The 26,067-nt window shown below is 38.4% G+C and overlaps 1 protein-coding gene across 1 annotated transcript in view; it reads left to right on the forward strand.

Annotated features, from left to right (window-relative positions):
• Window positions 1-25,161, forward strand: part of CCDC141 (coiled-coil domain containing 141) — a 232,374-nt gene extending 207,213 nt beyond the window's left edge. Inside the window, exons 18-24 of the mRNA XM_068969187.1 lie at window positions 562-702; window positions 1,417-1,605; window positions 2,952-3,135; window positions 6,988-7,100; window positions 12,556-12,672; window positions 21,890-22,737; window positions 24,894-25,161. Coding sequence (XP_068825288.1) covers window positions 562-702; window positions 1,417-1,605; window positions 2,952-3,135; window positions 6,988-7,100; window positions 12,556-12,672; window positions 21,890-22,737; window positions 24,894-25,161 — 1,860 coding nt within the window. The remainder of the gene's footprint in view (window positions 1-561; window positions 703-1,416; window positions 1,606-2,951; window positions 3,136-6,987; window positions 7,101-12,555; window positions 12,673-21,889; window positions 22,738-24,893) is intronic.
• The last annotated feature ends 906 nt before the right edge of the window (window positions 25,162-26,067 follow it).

Here is a 26,067-nt window from a genome sequence, read left to right on the forward strand (position 1 = left end):
CATCATTCTTGTTTGAAGGCCAAAGAATGTTGTATAACTGTAATCCTAATTATAAATTACAAATCAAAAAATACTAAGAACAATTTATAATTACCTATACTTGGGGAACAGAGAAGGCAATGGCACCCACTCCAGTACTCTTGCCTGGAAAATCCTATGGACGGAGGAGCTGTGGTCCATGGGGTCGCTGAGGGTCGGATACGACTGAGCAACTTCACTTTCACTTTCACTTTCATGCATTGGAGAAGGAAATGGCAACCCACTCCAGTGTTCTTGCCTGGAGAATCCCAGGGACGGCAGAGCCTGGTGGGCTGCCGTCTCTGGGGTCGCACAGAGTCAGACATGACTGAAGCAACTTAGCAGCAGCAGCAGCATACTTGGGGAATATGTTTAAATTCACATTATATATTCACTTAGCAGACTTGCTTTCTATTTAAAATCACTTTGAATACATTTCAAAGGTTATGAAGATTTTGAAGTACAGATATCTTGATTTATTGCAAATGAATATCAATGTTCTCATTTTAAGGAAATCACCGGTTTCTTTTTATTGAACTGTAGCTCAAAGAATCATTCAAGGAAATAAAAAAGAAATTCAACAATTTGAAGTTTAATTACACTAAGAAAAATGAAAAAGCTCGAAATCTAAAAGCTCTCAAATATCAAATTCAACAAGTGGATATATATGCTGAAAAACTACAGGTAATGAGAAGATACTTGTATATGTGTGTGTCTGTGTATGCTACAATTATTGCAAAATTATTTTGCATTTCAATTCTAAATGCCTAACCCTTAGGCTTTTTTTATACCATTAGAACTGAAAAGATAGTTTTTAGTTTTTCTAACAATTGGGTGCTTCAAGTAAAATACATAATTTATTGATTTATCTCTTGAAGCAGCTCTAGAATGATCTCTGCCAAACCTATCCAGCCTTATTGCTCCCATTCTCCCTGCTACACACACACAAATACACACACACACACCTCCTATACATCCCTTTTTCTTTCCTTGCTCCCACCTATATCAGGAGCTTCTTCCACTGTTCCTGCAGGCCCTAATACCTTTCCTGATCATTGCTTATGCTGGCTAATTTGATTGCTTTCTCAGGAGACAGTGAGCTGAGTACAATAAAATATTTGATTTTATGGTCTTTGTCTTTTTTAAACAATCAGCATTCTCAAACTATGGAATAGATCCTGGTGTAGAGTAAATTTTCTCTATATTTGCTGAATGCTGAATCAATAAACTATCTGAAAGGAAACCTATTCTTTCCAAAATGTGTTTTAATAATTATAATTTTAACATATTAAATGAAGGATGCTATAAAAAATTTTCAAAGTTTTTTCCTCAGTATTTAATTATTAACTAGCTGAGTAAATAAAAACTGGCTGTCATTAAAAAATTTTTTTTGCCCAGGTTTTGAAAAGGAAAATGGAAAAAGTTGAGAATAAAACTTCTTTCTTAAATTATCCAAATAATAACATGAATATCCTTTTGGAAGCCATGAGGGATTTGCAGAAGCATGTAGATGAATTTGACAAAGTTGTAACAGATTACAGGAAGAATTTGGACCTGACCGAGCATCTCCAGGAGTTGATAGAAGAGGTATTCTCTTCTTGTTGTCATGTTATCTGTATTGTAATTATTTTTTAAATTTCTCTGTTGCTTAGAACAACGCTGCATTAGCTATTACTGTCATTAAATTTGTGCATCTTGCTGCTTTTCATGATTATATCCTTAGGATAATTTCCTAATGCAGAATTGCTGTACCAAAGGGATCATGTTACACGGTTTTGATTGTATTGTCCAGTTGCTCTTTGGAAAGATTTTACTAATTTAACTCTTCTTACCAGCAACATACGAGAAATTCTCATTTCTCCAAAACCTCGTCAACTCAAGGTGTTTAATCATCATGGAGCTAATTATATTCACTGTTGAGTATCTGCTAAAAATCAATAATGACTTATTTCACAGAATTTGAGAATGTTTAGGAAGAAAATTGCTGATTGGATTTTTCAGGTATAAAAATTCTTATTGGTATTATTTCATTTTTATCAAGAGGATAAATGGCAAAGTATACATAAATTATATGCAATTGGCAAGTTAAAGTCATTATTTGCACACTTCATAGTGAAGAAACTCTACACTTGAAGATCTTGAGCATTTTTTGTAGACCATAATTCTGAGTTACAAAACATCTCTCTTTCCCACTAATGCAATAGAGCTTTTAGATTTAACACCACATTAGGAGGATTGGAATGATCATTCTTCCATATCTGATGTATAGGTTTGCTGTACTTCTATGGCACTTATTTAAAGCCAACTCCTAACAGAGTCATGTGTTTCTATTTCTCACTCAGCATAAGTGCTTCTGGCCTTGGTCAGACACATTTCTTTCATCACAGTTATTTATTTTTAGTGAGAAACTGTCTCAATTCTCCCCTCTGCTTTGAAAATATGACTATTTTCTATCAAGAAAAGGTCAAATGCTATTCTTCAAATGATATTTCCTCCATCTACAGACTAAATCTTATTCCTAAAAGAATTTATTTGTTGGAGTGTGATTTGGGCAATACTTTATCCATATATTGTTAATGATTTCAATTAAATAGGCTGGATTTTCTGTGTTTGAGCTTTTTCTTACCTTTAGCTGATATTTGGATTCTTTTTAGTGCCATATGCTTTTTTTTAGAATGTAAGTTCTTATAAGTCTGACACTTTTCTCTTAGGAATTATATTTCAGACAAATCTAAGAAAGCAGACAAATCAAATTGATTTCCATACTTTCTTATCTGACTCTAATTTCCAACTGCAAAAGTATATGATTATGCTGTGATGTTTCATTTCTTAGGACTTAAAAAGAGTTCACATTAATTACTTCAGTGGGCAAAATGAAGAGATTTGGGAGGATGGTGTCTCTTTAATCTGTGCTTTCTCCCATTTTCATTTAGTGTCACTTTTGGTATGAAGATGCAAGCGCCACAGTTGTAAGAGTTGGAAAGTATTCCACAGAGTGCAAGACCAAGGAAGCAGTGGAGATCCTCCACCAGCAATTCAAAAAGTTTATCACACCCTCAGTGCCTCAGCAAGAAGAAAGGATTCAGGAGATCAGTGACCTCGCTCAGCGCTTATACGGTGAAGTCTCTTTTAAGATACCCATTGATTCACCACTGGACAAATTTCTAGTGAACCTAGCAGACAGCAGAGCATGGCAAGCCCTCAGGGTCCTCACTACGGCAGCCTATTCTGGGAAAAGGTTCGAGATAAGAACAAAAGTGAATGTATAGGGAATAGAGGAAGGAACTCCTGGCTGCAGGAGATGAAAGCATGTGGACTTTTGATGACCATTTGTAGGCCTTCCTTCTCTCTTCCCTTTCTCCCCCATTAAAACCAGAATAGTACTCAGCTTATGTAGACAAAAATGAAATCTAATTTCGATTAGAGTGAGTCCTCAAAACTATACACAACTCCCATAGTCCTTGAAGTAGGGAGAAAGCTAAGACTAAGGTCTACAGCCCTCATGTTTCTATGAGGATTAAGGTTTGTGGATGTAAGAAAGGGCTGGAGGGTCTTCCCTTGTCTTCCTCTCATTTGTGGAATAAATAATGCTTGTGTGCTAAGTCATGTCTGACTCTTTGCAACCCTATGAACTGTAGCCAACCAGGCTCCTCTGCCCATGGGATTCTCCAGGCAAAAATACTGGAGTGGGTTGCCATTACCTCCTCCAGGGGATCTTCCCGATGCAGGGATCAAACCCATATCTCTGGTGTCTCCTGCATTGTAGGCAGATTCTTTACCACTGAGCCACCTGGGAAGCCCTGTGGAATAAATGGGAGAATTCAAATCATCATCTCACGGATTGTGCTTTCCTCTTCTCCATGACTGTTGGTCTGACAAGCCTTTCCATGTGAAGAGGGCCCCCATTTAAAATGCTCATTTGAGGGTGACAGTCCTTGAGGGTGCAAGAAGAATAATTTCATGAATTCCTTGACACTGTTAACTACAAGGTAATTAACATGAGTAATTCCTAGTGGCAGAGCAAACATAGCCCCCAAAGATGGAGCAACAGTGCTTCATGTGGCTGCCCACAGCTGCTGCCTGGTGGATAGTCTGTCTTGTTACATGAAGCACTCACTCTCCATGGATAGCCATAAAAATTTTCTAGAACAGCATCTATTGCATTAGCTAATACTAAATTAAATGAGAATGAATTGGTAATAATTTTCCAAAGGAAATGGTAAATACATAGAAATAATAAAATATGAATTGAAAACTTAAAGAAAACTAACGTTATGTTTCATTCCTACTGTATAAGTGTACTAAAAAATTTTGGAGCCACTCCATTCCCGTGAAGTGGTTTATGTTTTCTTCAGGTATTATATTTTTTTACACTGTAGCATAATTACCTTTTCATTTGTCTGTCTTCTCAACTGAGCATAAGCTCCTTGAGGGTAAGAGAAATATATTTTATCACTAGGTTTAAGTGCCTATTGAAGTTCAGCACAAAGATCCCATAAAAGTTTCGATTATCCTCCTGTCTTGCAAAATCCCATTTTCTGCCTTGTGTGTATGCTTGGCCTTATCACCAACTGACATATTGTATGGTTATATGTGGTCACCTGGCTCTCCTTACTGAAGTATAAGTTCCTTGAGAAAAGGGATTTTGCCTGTTAATTCACTGCTTCATGGTACATACTAAGTGCTTAACAATTATTTGATGACTAAATGATCACTGAATGAATAAATGAACAGCATGAGTTTTCATCTGTTCCGTTTGGAAGCTATGCATTTTTTAGAATTTGCATCAGGTAAGATACTTAAGGAATAGTATAGCATCTTGCATCATTATTGAACCTAGAATTTTAATACAAATAAATTTATCTCAAAAAATTTTTTCAGTACCTATTACGTACTTTGTTCTGTCACCAAGCCATGTCTGACTCTTTGCGACCCTGTGGACTGCAGCACACCAAGCTTCCCTTTTGTTCACTATCTCCTGGAGTTTCCTCAAACTCATGTCTATTGAGTCAGTGATGCCATCCAACCATCTCATCCTCTGTCATCCACTTCTCCTCCTGCCCTCATTCAGGGTCTTTTCCAGTGAGTTAGTTCTTCACATCAGGTGGCCAAAGTATTGGAGCTTCAGCTTCAGCAACAGTCCTTCCAATGAATATTCAGGGTTGATTTCCTTTAGGATTGACTGATTTTATCTCCTTTCTGTACAAATGGACACTCAAGAATCTTCTCCAGCACCACAGTTCAAAAGCTTCAATTCTTTGATGCTCAGCCTTCTTTATGGTCCAGCTCTCACATCTGTACATGACCACTGAAAAAACCATAGCTTTCACTATACAGACCTTGTCAGCAAAGTGATGTCTCTGCTTTTTGATATGCTGTCTAGGTTTGTCACAGCTTTTCTTCCAAGGAGCAAATGTCTTTTAATTTCAAGGCTGCAGTCACTGTCTGCAGTGATTTTGGAGCCCAAGAAAATGAAGTTTGCCACTGTTTCCATTTTTCCCCATCAATTTACCATAAAGTGATGGGACTGGATGCCATGATCTTAGTTTTTTGAATGTCGAGTTTTAAGGCAGCTTTTTCACTCTCCTCTTTCACCTTTATCAAGAGGTTCTTTAGTTCCTCTTCACTTTCTGCCATTAGGTGATATTATGGAGCTGTGATTGATATAAAGACCTATACACCCATTTTCATCATTCAGAAATCCACAGTCTGTGCCTAGAAGTCACAATATGGTAAATGCAGTGAGAAAGGTCTAAAATGTGTGTTTGCTAGAACTGCCATAACAAAATATCATATACTGGGTAGCTTAAATCACAAAAATTAATTTCTTCCAAGTTCTAGAGGCTGGAAGTCTAAGATCAAGGGGCTCAATGAGTTGGTTTTTACCAAGGCTTCTCTTTTCTTGCTCCCTCTTCACGTAGGCATCCCTCTGTGCACAAGCACCCCAGGTTCTCTGATCTTCTCTTAAGGACACCAGTCATAATGAATTGGCACCCCACCCTCATGGCCTCTTTTTAACTTTATCTACCTTTAAAGACCTCATCTCCAAATAATGTTACATTCTGAGATACTGGAGGTTGAGTTTTTAATATATGAATTTTAGGTGAGACGCAATTCAGTCTATAACAATGTATAATACCATTTTAGTCTGAGCTGTGGAGTCCAGTAGTCCAATTAAATCTCTGCTCTTTCAATTATTGTCTGGGTTACCTGAAGAGGCTCTTTTGAGCCTGGGATTCTTCATTTGGACAATGCAGTAGAACCTTCTAGGAGAAGATTTTGTTAGCTAATGCATATAAAGTGCCTAGCCACAGGCAAATAAGATGCACTCACTACACAATAGATATTTGTATTATTACTCCAGTAGGGAGAGGAAAATCCAGTTGGGAAAGATGAAGAATATTTCCACAAAGATCTTGACATTGGAGGTAGACCTTGAAGAGTGAGTAGGATTTATCCCAACAGAGACAGGGGTATGGGTATTCTTTCCCCATACAGGAAAGAATAGTCAGTGGTTGTGGGGAGTTTGAGAGAAAAGTTTTTATTTCAGTTTGGTCAGATATTAAGTATGTGAAGGAATTAGGAAGATATATTTTTGAGAGAGGCGGGTCGAAACTATATCACAGAGGGCCTTGACTGTGTACTTTCCAGGTAGTGAAGAACAGATGAATGTTTTGAAAAGGAGAAAAGAGGTTAGAGTGGAGCTTTATGAATATTAATATAGCAACACTATTTAGGTTACATAAGAGGGACGTGGTACAGCAAATGTAACCATTTTTCTAGAATACTTGGTTTTTCCAATGATGCTTTTGTCTATTCAACAAGTATTAAGTAAGTGCTTACTATCTATAGGCCCAGTGTCAGACACTGGGATAAATTAATGGGATTAATTTATGGGATTTAGCCTGGGATTTTTTTTCTGCTAAGGATTTGACCTTTAAAAATGGTTTTAACCCTTCTTTTCCCCAGGTTTTGAAGAAGGGCAGAAATATGCTGAGAAAATAGTGGCCAAACACAAAGAAGTTCTTGAATCTGTCACTGAATTATGTAGCTCTCTCACAGAGCTTGAAGAAAAGCTGAAGGTAATTTCTTCTTACCAGAATATGTATGTTTAAAAGATATAAATTAAAATGTGTGGATTGAGTGTCTTCTGGTGCAAAGACGTTCTAACGCAAATTCTCAAGGGACATAATGTGCACATTGTTTCACAGCTTTCTAACATAATTACTTGGTCGTTTTTAATAGTTAATTCTGTTTCTTTCCCATCACTGTGGACAAAAATATTGCTGAGAATGAGAGTTAAGCACAATTAAGGTGTCTCATTTACATTTTCATGGATCATATCCTACTGGATAAATGTGTTCCATTAAAATCAAAGTCTATATTGTTGTTAAGTTGCTTAGTCAGTATCCTTATGTTTTCACTCATAAAGAATGAACATAAGTTATTTTATTCTCTTCCAAATTGTGGCCCCAGAGAAAAATAAAACTAATCTTCAGGTATTATAGTCATTGAACATTTAGCTTCATGGAAAAATTAAACTAACCATTAGCATCTTTCATGGAATAATAAAGTTGATGGTAAAAATAGGAAATATGTTTATGATTTGTCTAGGTAAAATCCAGCTAAAATACAGAAATGTATGTATATACATGATGTATGTATACACACATATGTATTTTTTTTTCTTTGTCATTTCCAAGCTGATTTCATAGTGCTCTTTTCATAACTGACTGAAAGAACCAGTTATTTAGGATTGAAACAGTGGTAAGGTAATTAAGAGCACAGACTCTAGGGTAAAACACAGCCACCTAGGAATATCAGCTCTCCAAATTATTGTATTTGTGAATGGGGATTTAATCTATTAAGGGTATATTTCTTAATGACCCTGAGTCTCTGTTTCCTGATCCGTAAAATGCAGGAAATAGAGGAAGCTAATCACAGGGTAGCTCTGAGTACTGAATGTGAAGACACCTATGATTATTGGTGGGATTTCTGTTGGTATGGAGACATAATGGTGCTCTTGCAGTTTGGAGCAGAATTATATTTATTTTCAGCAAGTATTTTTTCTGTATGAATTGCCATGTCAGAGATTTGAGTAACATTCTGTTCAAAATAGTTTGCTAAGCTTTTAATTCAGTGGGCATCCAATCAAATTGTTGTTTTTTTCTTTGGTTGAGAATCTAGATTTTTCCATTTTTACCATTTTAAATAACACTATAGTGAACATCTTTGTATATGAAACTTTTTTCTTTCTTTTTTATTATTGTATTATTATTACACAAAAATTCTTTGCTTTCCATAAATGTTTTGCAATTATAATGCCACCAGTAATGTATGAATGCACCTTACATTTTATACTATCTTCAAAATTTTTCATTTCCTCCTCACCTTTATCCCAACCCGTGAGGATGTATCTCTTCTGACTTTTGAAACACAGCCCCAAAAATCATTGCTCTTTTTCACTCTTTGCTGCCGTCTATAGCATCTTTCTCTTTACGTTGTACATCTCCAAGTGAGCTCCACTTAAAACATATGCTCTCTTAAAGAGATACCCCTTTCCAGCTTTTCAACTTCATGCTATTCTTCCTGAAAGCTGTTTCCACTCTCAGCCTCCTTCCACTGTCCCCCTTCCTCCCACAACCCCTGGAGTCAGAGTTGTACCCTCTCTTTCTCATTCCCAACCTTCCACTGGATTATCTTTTGCTAGTCAGGAGCCCCCTACTTATTGACTCCTGCTAGATGATACTGCTAGTTCCATTTTTTAATTCAAAACACCTCCCTACAAACTCTTCTTTGCTTACCAAATGAAGTTCAGACTGAAGGTTTTCCAGTGTTCTGGAACTGATTGTCTTTCCAAACCATTGTGCTTCTCCAGGCATTATTGGTTCCTACCTCAGTGGTCTCCTACCCCACACTCCCAGGTCTGCTTCTAAATTTTACAGTTGTCCCTCATATCCACAGTTTTGCTTTCCTCAGTTTGGGGTACCTGAAGTCAACCTCAATCAGAAAATATTAAATGAAAAACTCTAAAAGTAAATATTTTTGATGTTTTAAATTACGAGAGGCCATATTCACATAACTTTTATTACAATATATTGCTATGCTTGTTATGTTTTATGATCACTGTTATTAATCACTTACCCTACCTAATTTCAGAGAAGGCAATGGCACCTCACTCCAGTGTTCTTGTCTGGAGAATCCCAGGGATGGAGGAGCCTGGTGGGCTGCCGTCTATGGGGTCGCACAGAGTCGGACACGACTGAAGTGACTTAGCAACAGCAGCTACCTAATTTATAAATTAAACTCTATCATGGATATATATGTACTGGAAAAAAAATGTAGTAACATATACGTAGTATTTTCTGCAGTTTCAGGCATCCGCTGTGGGTCTTGGAATGTATCTTCTACGCATAAAGGCGGAGCACTGGACTTCACGTACATGACCTTCCATCTCTCTTATCTATATTGTTCTCTCAAGGCCAAACCCAAACGTCACCTCCTGCACAAGTCCTCCCTTAGCTGCGTCACTCCCTCTCTGATCTGCTGTAGCACCAGTGCCCCTTCCTACCGTAATCATCACGTAGATCTACCATGCTCATCCAGCCACTCTCCTAGATTATGATGAGGGAACCCCGTTCAGTTCAGCATCCCACACAACATTTAACAATATGCTTGTCCTAAAACAGGTTTTCCATTTATAGTAAACACCCAAAGGATTGGTGCAGAAAAAGAAAAAAGTCATTCAGTAGCTCAGAAAAGTTTGATTTGGGTGGATATAGAAATGAGGAAGGGCCTCTATGGCAAGAGAAACAGGCATCAGCATTGCCCTTAGGAGTTACAGCTTGAAGAAAATCCTGCCAAAGGATGCTAACACTTTACAGATGTTTCTATGAGAACAGAAATGTCTGAGTTTTTTTTTTTTTATTTTTATTTTTACTTTATTTTACTTTACAATACTGTGTTGGTTTTGCCATACATTGACATGAATCCACCACGGGTGTACATGCGTTCCCAAACTTGTAACCCCCTCCCACCTCCCTCCCCATAACATCTCTCTGGGTCATCCCCATGCACCAGCCCTAGGCATGCTGTATCCTGCATCGGACATAGGTTGACTCTATGGCTCTCTTTTGCAGGAGTTCATGAAAAAAGCAGGCCTGGAAATCCCTGTCAAGGTTAAAATAGTGATAAAACTCCTTTCTCTTTGTGTAGAATTTTGATATTTACAGAGGATTTTCATAAATATTACCTCAGTGTTTTCCAAATAACCTTATGATGGTAATAAGGTAGATGTTGTTTTCTTTGTTTAAAAAATCAGAGAGGGTAACAATGCTTTATTTGAGGACTCACACTCAGTAGTGGTGGCTCTGGAGTAGGACTTTAGTTATAATTCAAAATCTAGTATTCCTTCCACAACTGTCACTTTATTGTATTTTTTGTTAAAGTACAGTTGTTTTACAATATCATGTTATTTTCAGGTGGCACAGTGATTCAGATATATACACACACACACATATGTATTCCTTTTGAGATTCTTTTTCCTTATAGGTTGGTACAAACTATTGAGTATAGTTCCCTGTGCCATATAACAGGTCTGTGTTACTTATTGATTTTATGTATAGTAATTAACCATAAGTTTGCTTTGCATGTTTGTAAACCTCTTTCTGTTTTGTAAATAAGTTCATTTATATAATTTTTTTCATATTCCACATATAAATGATATCATATGATATTTGTCTTTCTCTGTCTGGTTTACTTCACTTACTATGATAATCTGTAGGTCCATCCATGTTGCTGCAAATGGCATGATTTCATTCTTTTTGTGGCTAACGTTCCACTGCATATATGTACCACGTCTTATTTATTCATTCATTTGTCAGGGGTCATTTAGGTTGCTTCCTTGTCTTGGCTATTGTAAATAGTTCTGTAATGAATGTTGGAGTGCATGTATCTTTTTGAATTATGGTTTTCTTTGGTTATGTGCCCAGGAGTGGGATTGCTGGATCAATTGATATTTCTATTTTTAGTTTTTTAAGAACCCTCCATACTGTTCTCCATAGTGGTTGTACTAATTTGCATCCCACTTTGGAATTAGGTATAGAGTATATACCAAAGCAGAGTAATTTATCAAATAACATAAACCAGTGTAAGTTTTAGAGTTAGAAGTAAGAGCTGAATCTCCCCAGTAAATGTCTGCCCAAATCCTTTGAGTTGATGTAACATGTACACTTTGAGAAGTATGCCTGTTTCTTTAAGGCCTAATGCCCATGTTCCAGGTAGTATAGAATATCTTCTGTTGCCATATTTTTGTTCAGTAGCTAAGTCACATCCCTCTCTTTTTAACACTGTTAACTACAGCACACCAGGATTCCCTGTCCTTCACTATCTCCTGGAGTTTGCTCAAACTCATGTCCATTGAGTCAGTGATGCCACCCAACCATTTCATTCTCTGCCACCTGCTTCTCATCTTGCCCTCAATCTCTCCCAGAATCAGGATCTTTTCCAGTGAATTGGCTCTTCACATCAGGTGGCCAAAGTATTGGTGCTTCAGCTTCAGCATCAGTCCTTCCAATGAATATTCAGGATTGATTTCTTTTAAAGATTTAGTAGTTTGATCTTGAAGTTCAAGGGACTCTCTGGAGTCTTCTCCAGCACCACAGTTCAAAACCATCAATTTTTTGGTGCTCAGCCTTCTTTATAGTCCAACTCTCACATCCATACATGACTACTGGAAAAATCATAGCTTTGACTAAATGGACCTTTGTTGGCAAAATGATGTCTCTGCTTTTTAATACACTGTCTAGGTTGGTCATAGCTTTTCTTCCAAGGAGCAAGTGTCTTTTAATTTCATGGCTGCACTCATTGTCCACAGTGATTCTGGAGTCCAAGAAAATAATGTCTGTCACTGTTTCCATTGGTTCCCCATCTGTTTGCCATGAAGTGATGGGACAGGATGCCATGATCTTAGTTTTCTGAATGTTGAGTTTTAAGCCAGGTTTTTCATTCTCCCCTTTCACTTTCATCAAGAGGCTCTTTAGTTTCTCTTCACTTTCTGCCATTAGAGTGGTATCATCTGCATATCTGAGGTTGTTGATATTTCTCCTGGCCATCTTGATTCCAGCTTGTGCTTCTTCTAGCCCAGTGTTTCTCATGATGTACTCTGCATATAAGTTAAATAAACAGGGTGACAATATACAGCCTTGACGTACTCCTTTTCCTATTTGGAACCAGTCTGTTGTTCCATGTCCAATTCTAACTGTTGCTTCTTGACCTGCATACAGCTTTCTCAGGAGGCAGGTAAGGTATCTGGTATTCCCCTATTATAACAAGAACCTTCTTCCTACTGGACCTTTGAACAACCAGTTTTGATTGGCAGTGAACTTTTATCAACAGAGGAGGTAGAAAGGGGAATGAAACCTTGAAATAACTGTATAAATCACTTCATGGGCGTATGCTAGCCTCTTGTGGGACACATTTGCTGAAAGACTGCCAACTTTACTGGCCCAGACTCTCACTAATCTTCACTTTGTACAGCAGGGAGATGTTTTAAAGTTGAATCTGAATTTGGAAGACTTCCATGATGACTGCATTGACCTACTAAAAGAACCAGCGAGAAATGAGCAGACTATATTCAATGATGAACACAATAAGGTAAAGAAATCCATGTATCCTCAGATATTAGTTACTTTCACTTCTTTCGTTTAGCATCATTGTGCATTGAACAAAAAATGAATTGAAGCCTTATTATCTCTCTGAAACGTCCAGTGTGGATGCAAGTGAATGTCCTTTTCCCTTCTTTTCTACTCATTACTTAGTCTTTCTTCTCTCACCTGTGCTTTTACCTCACAGTCTCTCCCACTGAATACTGGAACCATAGCATTTCACAGTGGCATTGGGACAGTAGTCAAACACCACACTATTGCCCAAACTTTTGTTTCTCCCATCTTTAACTGCCTTTCTTGTTGACCTTTCAATCCCAACTTCAAATTTTACTTCTCCCTCTTTATCATACCACCAAGCTATGATTCTGTTGTTTTACACTACCCATTGGAAAACCTTAATACATGAAATTAGATTGTATCTCATTCCCATAGAATCTACTTCTAACATGATATTTCTAGGAATATGTACTAAAACATAGAATGCAACTGAAAGATAAACACTAAAGTATTTATAGAAATGTTAAATTATTTTAAAGTCTATGCAATGCATATAAATTAAGCATGTAGCAAAAACTGCAAATGCTCACAAAATGCAAATACATTTCAAAAGCATTATTTAAATTGCATCATTATGGAATTTCAGTATAAGTTGTTCACTATCTATTCATAGCTCCCGGACTATAATTAGCTCTTGATTTTATGCATTGCCAAGTTTTTTCCCAGTGTTTGTCTCTTTCCCAAGGAACTGAAGGGACAGAAGAGTCAACATTATTCTCAACTGCTCCCAAATAAAATAAAATATACCTTTTGCGGCACGAGAGTTTAAAAAATCTCCCTACTTATTGCCGTCATCTCATGGAGAAAGACATCTTTTCTTAAACTAAATATGGTATTTAGAACTTCCTTATAGGCCCTTTTATGCAGGTTAAATCTATGTCAAGGTCTCATGCAATTATACAACCACCAGGCAGCAAGTACCATATTAAGTAAACTGACTTTTTTTTGGCGGGATGGCCTTGTAGCATTTAAACCCTGACTCCTCTCTGAGGCAAAGGACAGCTGCCAAACCTTAGCTGGACTTCAGTTTTGTATCAGATGATCTTTGGTTACTCTGATTGTCTAAATCAGGTTTTCTCAACCTCAGTACGATTGACATTTTGACCCTAAGAATTCTTTGTTATGGAAGCTGTCTGGGTGCATTGTAGGGTGTTTAAGAGCATCCCCGGCCTCTGTGGACTAGATGCCAGCAGTACTCACTCTCCAACCATTTGTGACAACCAAAAATTGTCTATAGAAATTACCAAAGTCCCTGAGGGAGCAAAATCAACTTTGATTGAGACCAACTAGTCGAAATAATAAAGAATAACATTAGACGCATCACATTTTCTTAACTAAGTTGCAAGAGATACTAAATTCAACATCATATGATTTTTTTTTTTAGATTTACATTGTCAACAACATATATCTGCTAAAATTAGAAACAAAAGCTGTTACTACTGAAACACACTCATTTATACTTGGTAAAAATGCCTTTTCTTGCTTTTCTTGGAAAAAAAATCAAAGGAACAGATTCCTTTTATTTTCACTGAGATTTATTTTCATTGAGAAATCACTTTTATTTTAATATAAATTAAAAGACATGATAGATCATCAGCTATTTAGGATAAAAGTGAAAATCCATGATTACAACTGTCAAGATCTCTCATTGACCTCATTTTACATATGCATTCTGGCACAACTGGCAAAGTGAAAGGGTGGCAGTTTATTTTCTCTGTTAAACAGTTCAATCATATTTACCCTGTTATTGTCTGTATCATTTGCATTATAAGTCCAATGTAATGAGTTCCTAAAATGCCATGTGGGAAGATAACCAGAAGCACCAAATAAAAAACTTATCTGGAAGTCACTGCATTCAATTCTAATACCCTTACACAATGTTATTTTTCTCCAAAACATTATTTGAGTCAGAAAGAACAATTCCACCAAACTATTACAAGAATGTATTCATCACAAGATTTTTTTTTCCTGGAGATAGTAAAGCGCTTCTCATCTTTCTGACTACAAAAATGCAGCTGGTGAAATTGGGTCATTCAGTAAATGCAGTGCCCACTGTACTGCTAACAGATCAGTGGTGGTGTTTTATTCCCTAAGGTGAGCACTGAAGCTAAATCCACAGGAATATCTGAAAACCCCTAAGGTTAGGCAGAGGCACAGAGTAGAATAGCCTTGCCTAAAATCACAGAGCTATCCAAGACTTGCATTTACGGTTACAGAATTCTAGTACTAGAAGGAATTTAACAATTATCTGATCAAATCTCATTTTGCAGTTGAGGAAACTGAGGCCAAAAGAGATGAAATATTTTGCCCTCCAGAAATCACAGAAAGTAGTGTCAGAACTGGGCTGGCTGGCAGCCCAGTTCTCCTGAATTTCAGCCATGTAACTTTTTCCACAAGACCAAAAGGGAGTTCTAAGAAACTGCTGCATACAAATATAATGTTATTATGTAATGATGCTGTAGATTTCCATGCCAAATTTTTCCCGCTTGCCATTCATCTGTTACACGATGATTAAAAAAGGAGTAGCATGGAAGTACTTTCGTAGCACAAAATTCAGGGGAGTGCTTTTATCAAAGTGAGCGAGGACAGCCCCTGGGCCTTCATCCACTAATCCTGATCACCTGGTTGGAGGAGTAAGATGTTCTTGAGGCATTTGCTTTGGCAAAAAAAATGGAAAGGGCAAAAGTGTTCTTCACCACCTTTCTGTTCTCTCTTACTTGTCCTCCCCAAATTCTCAAAGGTACCAAGTTACCCCCTGACTGCCCAAATCCCCTTCCAAAGGCCTTTCCCAGAAATACCTTTCATAGCCCAAGCCCAGTGTTCAATATCTTTCTTTATCCACTTCCCACTTACCTTCCTTAAATCCGATTTGTCCCAAGAGAAGATTATCTATTTGTGGAGATATTTTAGAAGATAAAGTCTTGTGGTGATCACTTAAATTTCCCTCCTGGATGGCTCCCCACTCTACGGACTTGGACAATTGGTGCTATACATGTAGTTCAACGGATATAGTATATCCCTATTTTCTCTCTTCCAAGATGCTCATTTTGTTTGCCTACATGATGAAGTGAAGTGAAGTTGCTCAGTCGTGTCCAACTCTTTGGGACCCCATGGACTGTAGCCTACCAGGCTCCTCCATCCTTGGGATTTTCCAGGCAAGAGTACTGGAGTGGGTTGCCACATGGTAGTGATTATAAAGTCAAGTGATAATGTCTATCAGTGAAAATGAAAGTTCAGAAATCCTGACAGAGATAATATAGGAGGCTATAGATAAAAAAATAAAAAGACCATTTGGGCACACACACACAAAAAAGTTAATTGCTCATTAAATATGAAAGTGTGGTGAGATCTTTGAGGGGAAGAGTATAGAGAGAAAATTAGAGAACTTAAAGACAAGATCACAATCATTCATATATGTAGAAGATAAGGAAAAATGGAATCAACAAAGACAAAATTGAGAATGAGCTGTGTTTTGATGCAGTAAATCAGAGTTTCTCAGCCACTTTGCCAGAGCTCATCAGATTAATGCAAATATATCCTGTCTGTGCTGAGATACATGGATTTATCTACCTCTTTCTACTAATGGCAGTGGATCCCTAATGGCTTAGGTAGTAAAGAATTTGCCCACAATGCCAGAAACTCGGGTTCGATCCCTGGGTTGGGAAGATCCCCTGGAAAAGGGAATGGCAACGCACTCCAGTATTCTTGCCTGGAGAATCCCACGAGTGGAGAAGCCTGGTGGGCTAGGAGCCATGGGATTTCGAAGAGTTGGACATGACTGAGTGACTACACTTTCACTTTTCTTTTCTACTAATGGCAAAACATGGCTTTATGGTGGATAAATGTTAAAAATAGCTGGTATCTGTGAATGTTTGAAAACCATTTTTATAAAGGAAAACTAGTAGACCCAGGAAAAATAGCTCATTGAGTTCTAAAATGGATTTTTATAAAATTGCATAATGACTTTAAAACTGAAAGCTTGTTTCCATTTGAAAATAAAGACAGAAGTGCCAAAAGCTAACATGATTTATGCAGAAAAATTTGTGTTAAACTCACCGTATTTTGCTTTCTGAGATGATTATTTAATAGAAAATTCTAGGTTTGTGCCATAGACAAAATTTATTGTGATTTCAGGAAGTCATTTAATTAGCACATTCACAATAACTCTCTTAAGTGGAGAAATGTGAACTGGACGGGCATTCAGTAAGGTTATAGTTGTGTCCAAGAGTGTTAAGTATTTCATCAGTATCAACCTGGAAGACAGTTTGCCTTGCCCTGGGGAGACAACTAGCTTTGTACTAAACTCTGCAGTGTTCAACACTTTTATCAATAGTTCAGTTCAGTTTAGTCACTCAGTCATGTCCGACTCTTCATAACCCCATGGACTGCAGCATACCAGGCTTCTCTATCGATCACCAACTGCCGGAGGTTGCTCAAACTCACGTCCGTTGGGTCAGTGATTCCATCCAACCATCTCATCCTCTGTGGTCTCCTCCTCCTGCCTTCAATCTTTCCCAATATCAGGGTCTTTTCCAGTGAATTAATTCTTTGCATCAGGTGGCCAAAGTATTGGAGCTTAAGCTTCAGCATTAGTCCTTCCAATGAATATTCAGGATTGTTTTCTTTTAGAATTGACTGGTTTGATCTCCTTGCAGTCCAAGGAACTCTCAAGAAGTCTTCTCCAACACCACAGTTCAAAAGCATCAATTCTTTGGCATTCAACCATCTTTATGGTCCAACTCCCACATCCATACATACCACTGGAAAAACCTTAGTTTTGACTCTGCAGACCATCATTGGCAAAATAATGTCTCTGCTTCTTAATACGCTGTCTAGGCTTATCACAGCTTTTCTCCCAAGGAGCAAGCATCTTTTAATTTCATGGCTGCAGTCACCATTGGCAGTGATTTTGGAGTCCAAGAAAATAGTCTCTCACTGTTTCCATTGTTTCCCCATCTATTTGTCATGAAGTGATGTGACCAAATGCCATGATCTTAGTTTTTTGAATGTTGAGTTTTAAGCCAGGTTTTTCACTCTCCTCTTTCACTTTCATCAAGAGGCTCTTTAGTTCCTCTTCTGCCATAAGGGTGGTATCATCTGCATATCTGAGGTTACTGACATTTCTCCCTGCAGTCTTGATCTCAGCTTGTGATTCATCCATACTGGCATTTCGCATGATGCACTCTGTATATAAGTGAAATAAGCAGTGTGACAATATACAGCCTTGACATACTCCTTTCCCAGTTTGGAACCGGTCTGTTCTTCCATGTCCAGTTCTAACTGTTGCTTCTTGACCTGCATGCAGGTTTTTCAGAAGGCAAGTAAGATAGTCTGGTATCCCCATCTCTTTCAGAATTTTCCACAGTTTGTTGTGATCTACACAGTCAAAAGCTTTCATGTAGTCAATGAAGCAGAAGTAGATTTTTTTCTGGAATTCTCTTGCATTTTCTATGATCCAGTAGATGCTGGAAATTTGATCTCTGGTTTCTCTGATTTTTCTAAATCCAGCTTGAACATGACGTTTTCAGTTCACATAATGTTGAAGCCTAGCTTGGAGAATTTTGAGAATCAAAATTGCAAATCAATAGTCCTGCATGATTCTCATAAAAACAAAAGAAGAACTAGTAAAGTCCCTTTCATAAAAACATAGCATATAGATCAAAGAAATGATGATTCCACCCATTACTTTCTACCTGGAAAGGAAGTAAGTCCCAGAAATAAGCATATTTGGAGGCTAACATTAATTATTTGAAATGGTTCTGGAAAAAGATTTGAGAGAACTCTCTCTTATTGTCAGTAGAAATGGTATTGTTATTTTTAATGGAAAGTATTTTTCTACTTCAGGAATTATAGGGAGTATATATATATATATATCTCCTTGGATTCCCTTCTTGAGTCTATCACCGTCTGAAAGTGAGACACTTGAGTCAGGAATTAGTAATCAGTTAAGGTGGATTGGAAGTCATGGGTGGGACGTTCCTAGTGGGTTTCCCAAAATTTCATCTGTGATGGGACAGACTTGGCTTCCCAGTCACTTGGGTGCACAGCTGAAGAACACAGGCTTCCCATGCAGAGGTTTTCAAACCTTAGAACTAATGTGGATGCACCTACTTGGTGGAAGGCAGATCCAAAAGAGAGAGCCTCAGAGAGACAGAGCTGACCATGCCTAGTCTCTTCTTCCAAACCCACAGCTGCATAAGTCAGTTCCTTCCTAGGGGGAGTATGGAGTAGGGGGATTAGCCTGGAGTTTTACCCAAATTTTTCTCCTCAGCCTGTTGCATAGGCTGCCCAAAAGAAGTCAGTGAGAAGTTGCCCGCCCTCTGCATGACCCTCAGATTAACAAATGTGCTTGCTATCCCATGAAGTTATTCTTAACACGAATCAAGTATCAAATTCTTTTCCAGGAAAGCTCTGTTTCAGGAAAAAATATTCAAACAGGGGCTCTCAGAATGGCATACAGGAGATTCTTAGACTATTTTTGGATCAAAGTCACTGTGAAAAGGAAAATAAGCACTCCACTTTCAGGAAGAGGTGGAAAGAAAGAGCAAAGCTGTGGTGGGAAAACCAAAAGGAGGAGGGACACTCCCTATGAAATATGTGTTTATTTAGTAACTTTTTAATTGAAGCAGAGTTGATTTACAATGCTGTGTTAATTTCTGCTGCACAACCAAGTGATTCAGTTATACATATATATACATGTATCACTTCCATTATGGTTTATCGTAGGACAGAGAATATCGTTTCCCATATACAGCAGTACCTTACCGTTTATTGGTTCTCTGTAATAGCTTACATCTGATAAACCCCCTCCCAGTCCATCTCTCCCCTAACTTCCCCCTGCCGTGGAAACCACAAGTCTGTTCTCTATGTCTGTGAGTCTCTTTCTGTTTCATTTGTGCCATATTTTAGATTCCACATACAAGTGATACTGCATGGTATTTGTCTTTCTGTTTCTGATTTATTTCACTTAGTATGGCAAAGTTTCTAGGTCCATCCGCGTTGTTTCGGATGGCATTATTTCACTCTCTCTCTCTTTTTTAATAGCTGATTACTCTTCTGTTGTGTACGTATGTACCACATCTTTATCCACTCCTCTGTTGATGGACACTTAGGTTGTTTCCAGCTCTTTGCTATTTCCATGTCTTTGCTATTGTGACTAGTGCTGCTGTGTACATAGGAGTGTGTGCACCTTTTTAAATTAGAGTTTTGTCTGAATATATGCCGAGGAATGGGATTGCTGAATGATATGGTAATTCTATCTTTAGTTTCCTGAGGTACCTCCATCCCGTTTCCCACAGTAGCTGCACCACCTTACATTCCCACCAACAGTGTAGGAGAACTCCCTTTTCTCCACATCCTCTCCAGCATTTATTTTTATAGATTTCTTAACAGTGGCCATTCTGACTAGTGGAAGGTGATAACTCTTTGTAGTTTTCATTTGCATTTCTCTAATAATTAGCGATGTTGAACATCTTTTCCTGTGCCTGTTGGCCATCTGTATGTCTTCTTTGGAGAAATCTCTATTTATCCTTTGCCCATATTTTATTTGTTGCTTAGTTGTATGAGATTTGGTTTGTCATATTGTTTACAAATATTTTATCCCACTAGTAATTTTTTTTTTAAGAGAAAAGCTTTTCAGAGCTTCTGGCTTTAGACTCAGGATTTAAATTTCTACTAAATGGCTGAAGGAAACCACTTTTTCTTAACTGGGTTTATGCTTTCTCTGAAGATAAGTCATATCTGTAGAATAGTAGAAGGCACATTGTTTTGCTTTTAATCTTCAACCTGAAAACATTTATTTCTCAAAACTCACTTGTATATGTCAGGAGTAGAACTATGGGCTAAAATGAAGAACTCAAACTCAGAACAAAACACAGCTTTGTCGTGTGCAAGTGGTAATAACAGGACAAAACCCAGTAACTGTTAAATTAAGTGAAAATGCACCCCAAATGCTGTGGAAAGGCAAAGAAAGAAGTGGATATAGAACAAGCAGGTTGGGATAGATTAGATCTCTTTCAGCTTCAATATTCTTTTGAGTCCATGCCAGAAAGGATATTTGAACCTCTCATCAAACCAGAGATGGACATGGATAAGTGGAGAGAAATCCTAGAATAGAGTAACTGAAATGGATCACTGCTTTCTCAGTCTGCTAGCATGGCCTATGTTCCACATGGGGCAGAAAGACAAGGGGCAAGCGTCCCTCCACTGTGTCTTGGTGCGTTCTCCAGCAAAAGGCCGCAATGTGTGATTGTTCCCTTAGTATCTACTTCCCCACTAGGCTGGCATCTCCAAGAGGGAAGGATTCTACCTAGTTTTACTCACCATTTATCTCTCCCATGTCTAGTACAGAAGCCAGAATATAATAGGTGCTCAGTAGATATTTTTCATTGTAAGAATAAAACTAAGGGTCTTTTAGAAAATAAACCAGTCATTAAAAAATGGCTTTGTCTATATGAGTTATCTACAGTTGTCAAATTCATAGAGACAGGAAATAGAAGGGGCTGAGAAGGGAAGAATGGGAGGTTAGTGTTTTATTGGTACAGAATTTCAATTTGTAAAGAGGAAAAGTTTCTGGAGATGGATAATGGAGATGTTTGCATGACATGAATGTCCCTAATGCCACTGAACTGTACACTTAAAAATGGTTAAAATGGTAAATATTAATTTTTTTAAATAGTTTTTTTTTATAATTTTTTAAAAAATGAGTGGCTTTTCTGAGAAAAAGGCAGAGTTATTCTTGAAGGATGTGAGGATCACCTAAAAAGAAGCCTCTGATGTTTAGGAACCACGTTCTAAGACGTGCAGACAGATAAGTAAACCAAAGCAGAATTTGCTAGTGGGAGAACACTCCTTAGACCATGATTTGAGAAACATGGATCCAGTCCCACCCCATCATGAGAGATGAGAACCAGGGCTTTCTCTCCTCTATTTCGCAAGACCTGTCACCTCTCACTTAGTGGCTGCAGGTCAGTTTACCCATTCCTTAGTCATGGGACCGTTTACACTCAGGTTCAGTGGACAAATGGTTTCAGGTTCTGTGCGGCTGGGGCCAGGGCCCCCAGCTGTCACTCATTGCAGGTCTTCTCAAGTTGTTTCTCAAGATGGCTTTGTCAACATTAACTTGAAACTTTGGCTTTTCCATTTTGAAGGAGCAGGCCCAGCCAGCAGCCACCTTGGCCGTCAATGGAGCACGAAAGGGTCAGCTTCCACAGGGCATGAAGCAGCTGGTCCCCAGCAAAGAGAGTGCCCAAGGCCTGCTTCTGCCTGTGGACGTGCTTTCAGGAGAAGAATATGAGTGTGTTTCACCCGACGACATCTCCCTGCCTCCAGTCCCAGGAAGCCCTGATTCTCTCCTCACTCCGTCTGACATGGAGCTGGAGGCGCGTGTCAGCCCGTTCCCCCGCCATCACCTAAGCAGCCACCAGATGCAGATGGGGGCCAGCGGTCCAGGAGAGGCCCCGGAATCTGGCTTTCCTCCACCTGCTGCTTTTGCTGATGCTTGCAATAAGAGAGAAACGTTTTCAAGTCATTTTGAGAAGCCTTCCCCTCAGGTCCAACCTGAGCCCCCATTAACATCCCAAGGATTTCTGGAAAAGAGTACTGCCTTCCACAAAATCAGTGCTCAACTTCCAGAGAGCATGTGCAGTGAAGTGCATGACAGAGCTTCGCAACAGCACCCTCAGGTTCAGGGGCATTTGCTAGAAACACCAGAGAAAATGCATGCTGATAATAACGTCACTAAAACCCGAAATAGGCTGCATGCTTCCCAGGATGCATTCTCGGGCCTCGGGTTTCACCCAGGGCCCAGCCAGGCCTGTCAGAGGCAAATGGTTCCCCGAGAAGAGATGATAAGTACAGCAGCTAAGACCAGCATGGTCAGCCTAGCTGGCCAGGGCCCTAATTTCTCCAGGCTCCTGTCTAACGTAACTGTCATGGAAGGTTCTCCAGTGACTTTGGAAGTTGAAGTAACAGGATTTCCAGAGCCTACACTGACATGGTGGGTAGCCTATAATGACAAGCCATAAACAGAAACGAACTGAATCTCTTCTCTCAGCAAATCATTCTGTGTGCACTAACTTTAAAGCCTAGGCGAAGCTGGTTAATGTTCTACATCACTGCAGCTGTGCATGTTTCAATCTCACATCCAACCCCCAACTCTCATTTTAGTAGCCACATGGCTAACACCCCTAAAAAATAACCATATAAAATAGTAGTTTAACCAAGTCCAAAAGCACTGCAACTTAGTTGCGCCATTTTTTGGTATCGGTTTGACATTCCACATTTCTAAAGATTGGGCTTGAACTTCTTTCCTACTGTTTATTTCTACACAAGCATGAAATTTTCTTGGTTTAATAACCTGCATTCGGTGAAAAAAAAAGCTTTTGGGTATTTCCCTTTTCTGTCATTTACCTGCTTCATCTTTTCCCTCTCGCAAGAGTCACACATGCTACTTTTCTAACATCATTTATTTCACTAAGATTTCTTTTTATAAATTTCTTCAGTGTTGAAGATGGAATAAAAATATTCCCTTCATAGTTGCTTCTATGATAGGCAATAAGCCCCTTTTTGAAAGGTGGCATAATGACTGAGCTGTGAACAATGTGGTTTTACTCTAGAGACATCATTATTTTTAGCCTATTTATTTTAATAAAAGTACAACACAGAATACAGGTTTTAAATCATTGTTGTTATAAAAGCAGTTCTAACTTCCTTAACATGTGGGTTACTTTTAAACATTTAGAACTTTTCAACATTTAGAAACTTTTCAACCTTAAATATATTTCTTTGAGGACAAAGTTACTAAAACATGAGCACAAGTTTATACTTATAAACTAAGTAAAATAGCATTTGTTTATCATAATGTTCAGTAGACAATAACCGTTTCAATTACTGTGTTTGCCCATTGATGGTACTTGAAGTGTGGATCAGTTAGCTAAATAATTTATGAAAAAATGTTGGTCTCTCAGATTATTAAATGAAATTGCACTTGGATTACAGTGTAGCCATTTATGCTTTTTGTCTTATTTTGTTGTCTTTATAATCGCATGTTTTTTACAGATCAGAAATTTCATATTTATGAATTTAATATCAGTAAATTCATTATTTAATATCATTATTTAATTCATTATTAAATATTAGTTTCACTCAAAAAAAAAAAATGTTGTCTGAAGTGTTTCTTGTTTTTGTCCACACAAAAGATGGCTTGGTTAGCATTTATTGTTGAAGAACTACTGTGATATTGTGAAAAAAATATCTTGCCCTTGAATTTACAACAATTTTTCTCAGTTAACAACTGGCAAGCTGTCAGGGAATCAGTCTTAGGACACTCAGAAAAATGCAAAATCATCACTCAGGCACTGGGAATAGAAAGTGATTCAGGTTTGTCACCACTAGTTGGATGGAACAACATGGGGAGAAATAAATAAGCAAGAATCTAGAGTGTGCAAAATAAACAAATTATTTGCTTTATATAATGCTGCAGCTAAGTGCTCATATTCATAAGAAACTTTTAGAAATGTGTCATTAACAGTAACAATCCAATTGCATGAATGTCCTTTTTAATTAGAAATCATTTTCTTCTAATGAAATTAATTCACAAAAATTACATGAGCTCATCTTGCTAGCAAGTGCTATATCTGTACCTTCTTCTAAAGTGGCATATTGGTATTCTCCAGGGATCTTGCAGGACGAGTTTGATGGGGAAGAAAGAGTCTTGCTTCAGTAGACTCTAAGAAGTCACAAGCTGCTGTTTCATAGCAGCTGAAAGAAGGACACAGGTCAAATAGAAGGTGCCATATCCCTCTTGGGGTAATTGTTGCCAGGAGAAAATGGTGGCCCAGTGTGACCAGATGGCCTGGTTTTGTAAAGAGGAGTTGGATATCTGAATTTTCATATGCAGTGTTCTAATTAAATGTCAAAAAATTCAGTGTTTAAAAAACACAATCTGAGTCCATCAAATACTTCCTTGGCCACCAGCTGCCAACCACTGCTTGAAAGATAAACAGCTCCACTGGGTTTGTGGTTGCTGCAGAGTTCCTGCTAATGCTAGAAAATATTGCAGTAGCAATGGGCCCAATGGTAGTGTTTATTAGAACTTGGAAATGATGTGAATAAACCATGATCCTGACTTTAAAAATTGACTCTCTGCTTCAGGTACAAGAAGGGCCAGAAACTGTCTGCAGATGGGCATTTGCAGGTTTTACACAAGGAGACAAGACACTTGGTCTTCATTCCGAAGGCATGCGAGGCAGATGCAGGCCTCTATGTGGCGCGGGCCCAAAACCCTAGCGGCATTCTCTCTTCCAGTGTCATCCTCCACGTGACAGGTAACTGCAAGCCGCTCATCACGAGGATAAACTGGATCATGCTGTGTGTCATCTATGTTACTGTGTCCCTTATGTACTGGCTACTCACACAGTAATGCAGGGTTGGCACCCATGGATGTCTTTCCCATGAGCCTAAAGGGCAGCAATACAGCTGCTTATTTTCCTGCATCTCCCATTTAGCATCCCCCACCAAGTGCATTTCCAGTCTAGCCATATTGCTTTTTTGGCTAATGCCACAGCTCTGTGAAATAATCAAAATTTCTTTAGTGCTTTAATGTATTTGAAGAGCTTGGTAAATGATTAGCAGTGAATCAGGATACATCTTTGAATTCTAGAAAGAGATGTGTTCAATATAAAACCCAGTCAAATTATACTATCTTTATTCCCTCCTAATTTAAGAGCATGCAAACCAAGGCTTACATAGACGTGCAGATGTGAGTTTTATTTCAAATCCAGTTGTTTGATAATCTGTTTTCAATTGTACGCATAAACATCTCTTTGTAGAATAAGAGTAGAAACGTTGAACTAAAATTGTTACTTTCATTATTGCACAAGATGTCTTTCAATTCTGCTTTTCCTGTTTTGATCCCATTTCTTGAAATATGTTCTATGTAGTTTCAACGTAGCCTACATTCCTGAGTCTGAGGATGGCACTGCAGTCATTCCCCATATTGCTCTCATGGGTTTGACTTTGGAGAATAGATGTGCTGTCAGCTTTAAATGGAGACGGAAACTTCCATCAGCTGTGTGTGTCACAGAGCAAGGTGCAGCATAGCTGCAGAGGTGGACCAGCAGTACCCCTGTCCTTCCACTGACGTGTTTCGGGCAGCCATGTGTATACAGTTGTAGCCAGCTCCTCCTGCTTCTAGTCTTGTCCTGCTGCTAACCATTTTTATAGCCAGTAGAGTGGTAAGCCAGGGAGCCTGGGGGGCTGCCGTCTATGGGGTCGCACAGAGCTGGACACGACTGAAGTGACTTAGCAGCAGCAGAGTGGTAAGGCA

Source organism: Capricornis sumatraensis, chromosome 3, assembly GCF_032405125.1.
Source record: "Capricornis sumatraensis isolate serow.1 chromosome 3, serow.2, whole genome shotgun sequence".
Classification (NCBI taxonomy): domain Eukaryota; kingdom Metazoa; phylum Chordata; class Mammalia; order Artiodactyla; family Bovidae; genus Capricornis; species Capricornis sumatraensis.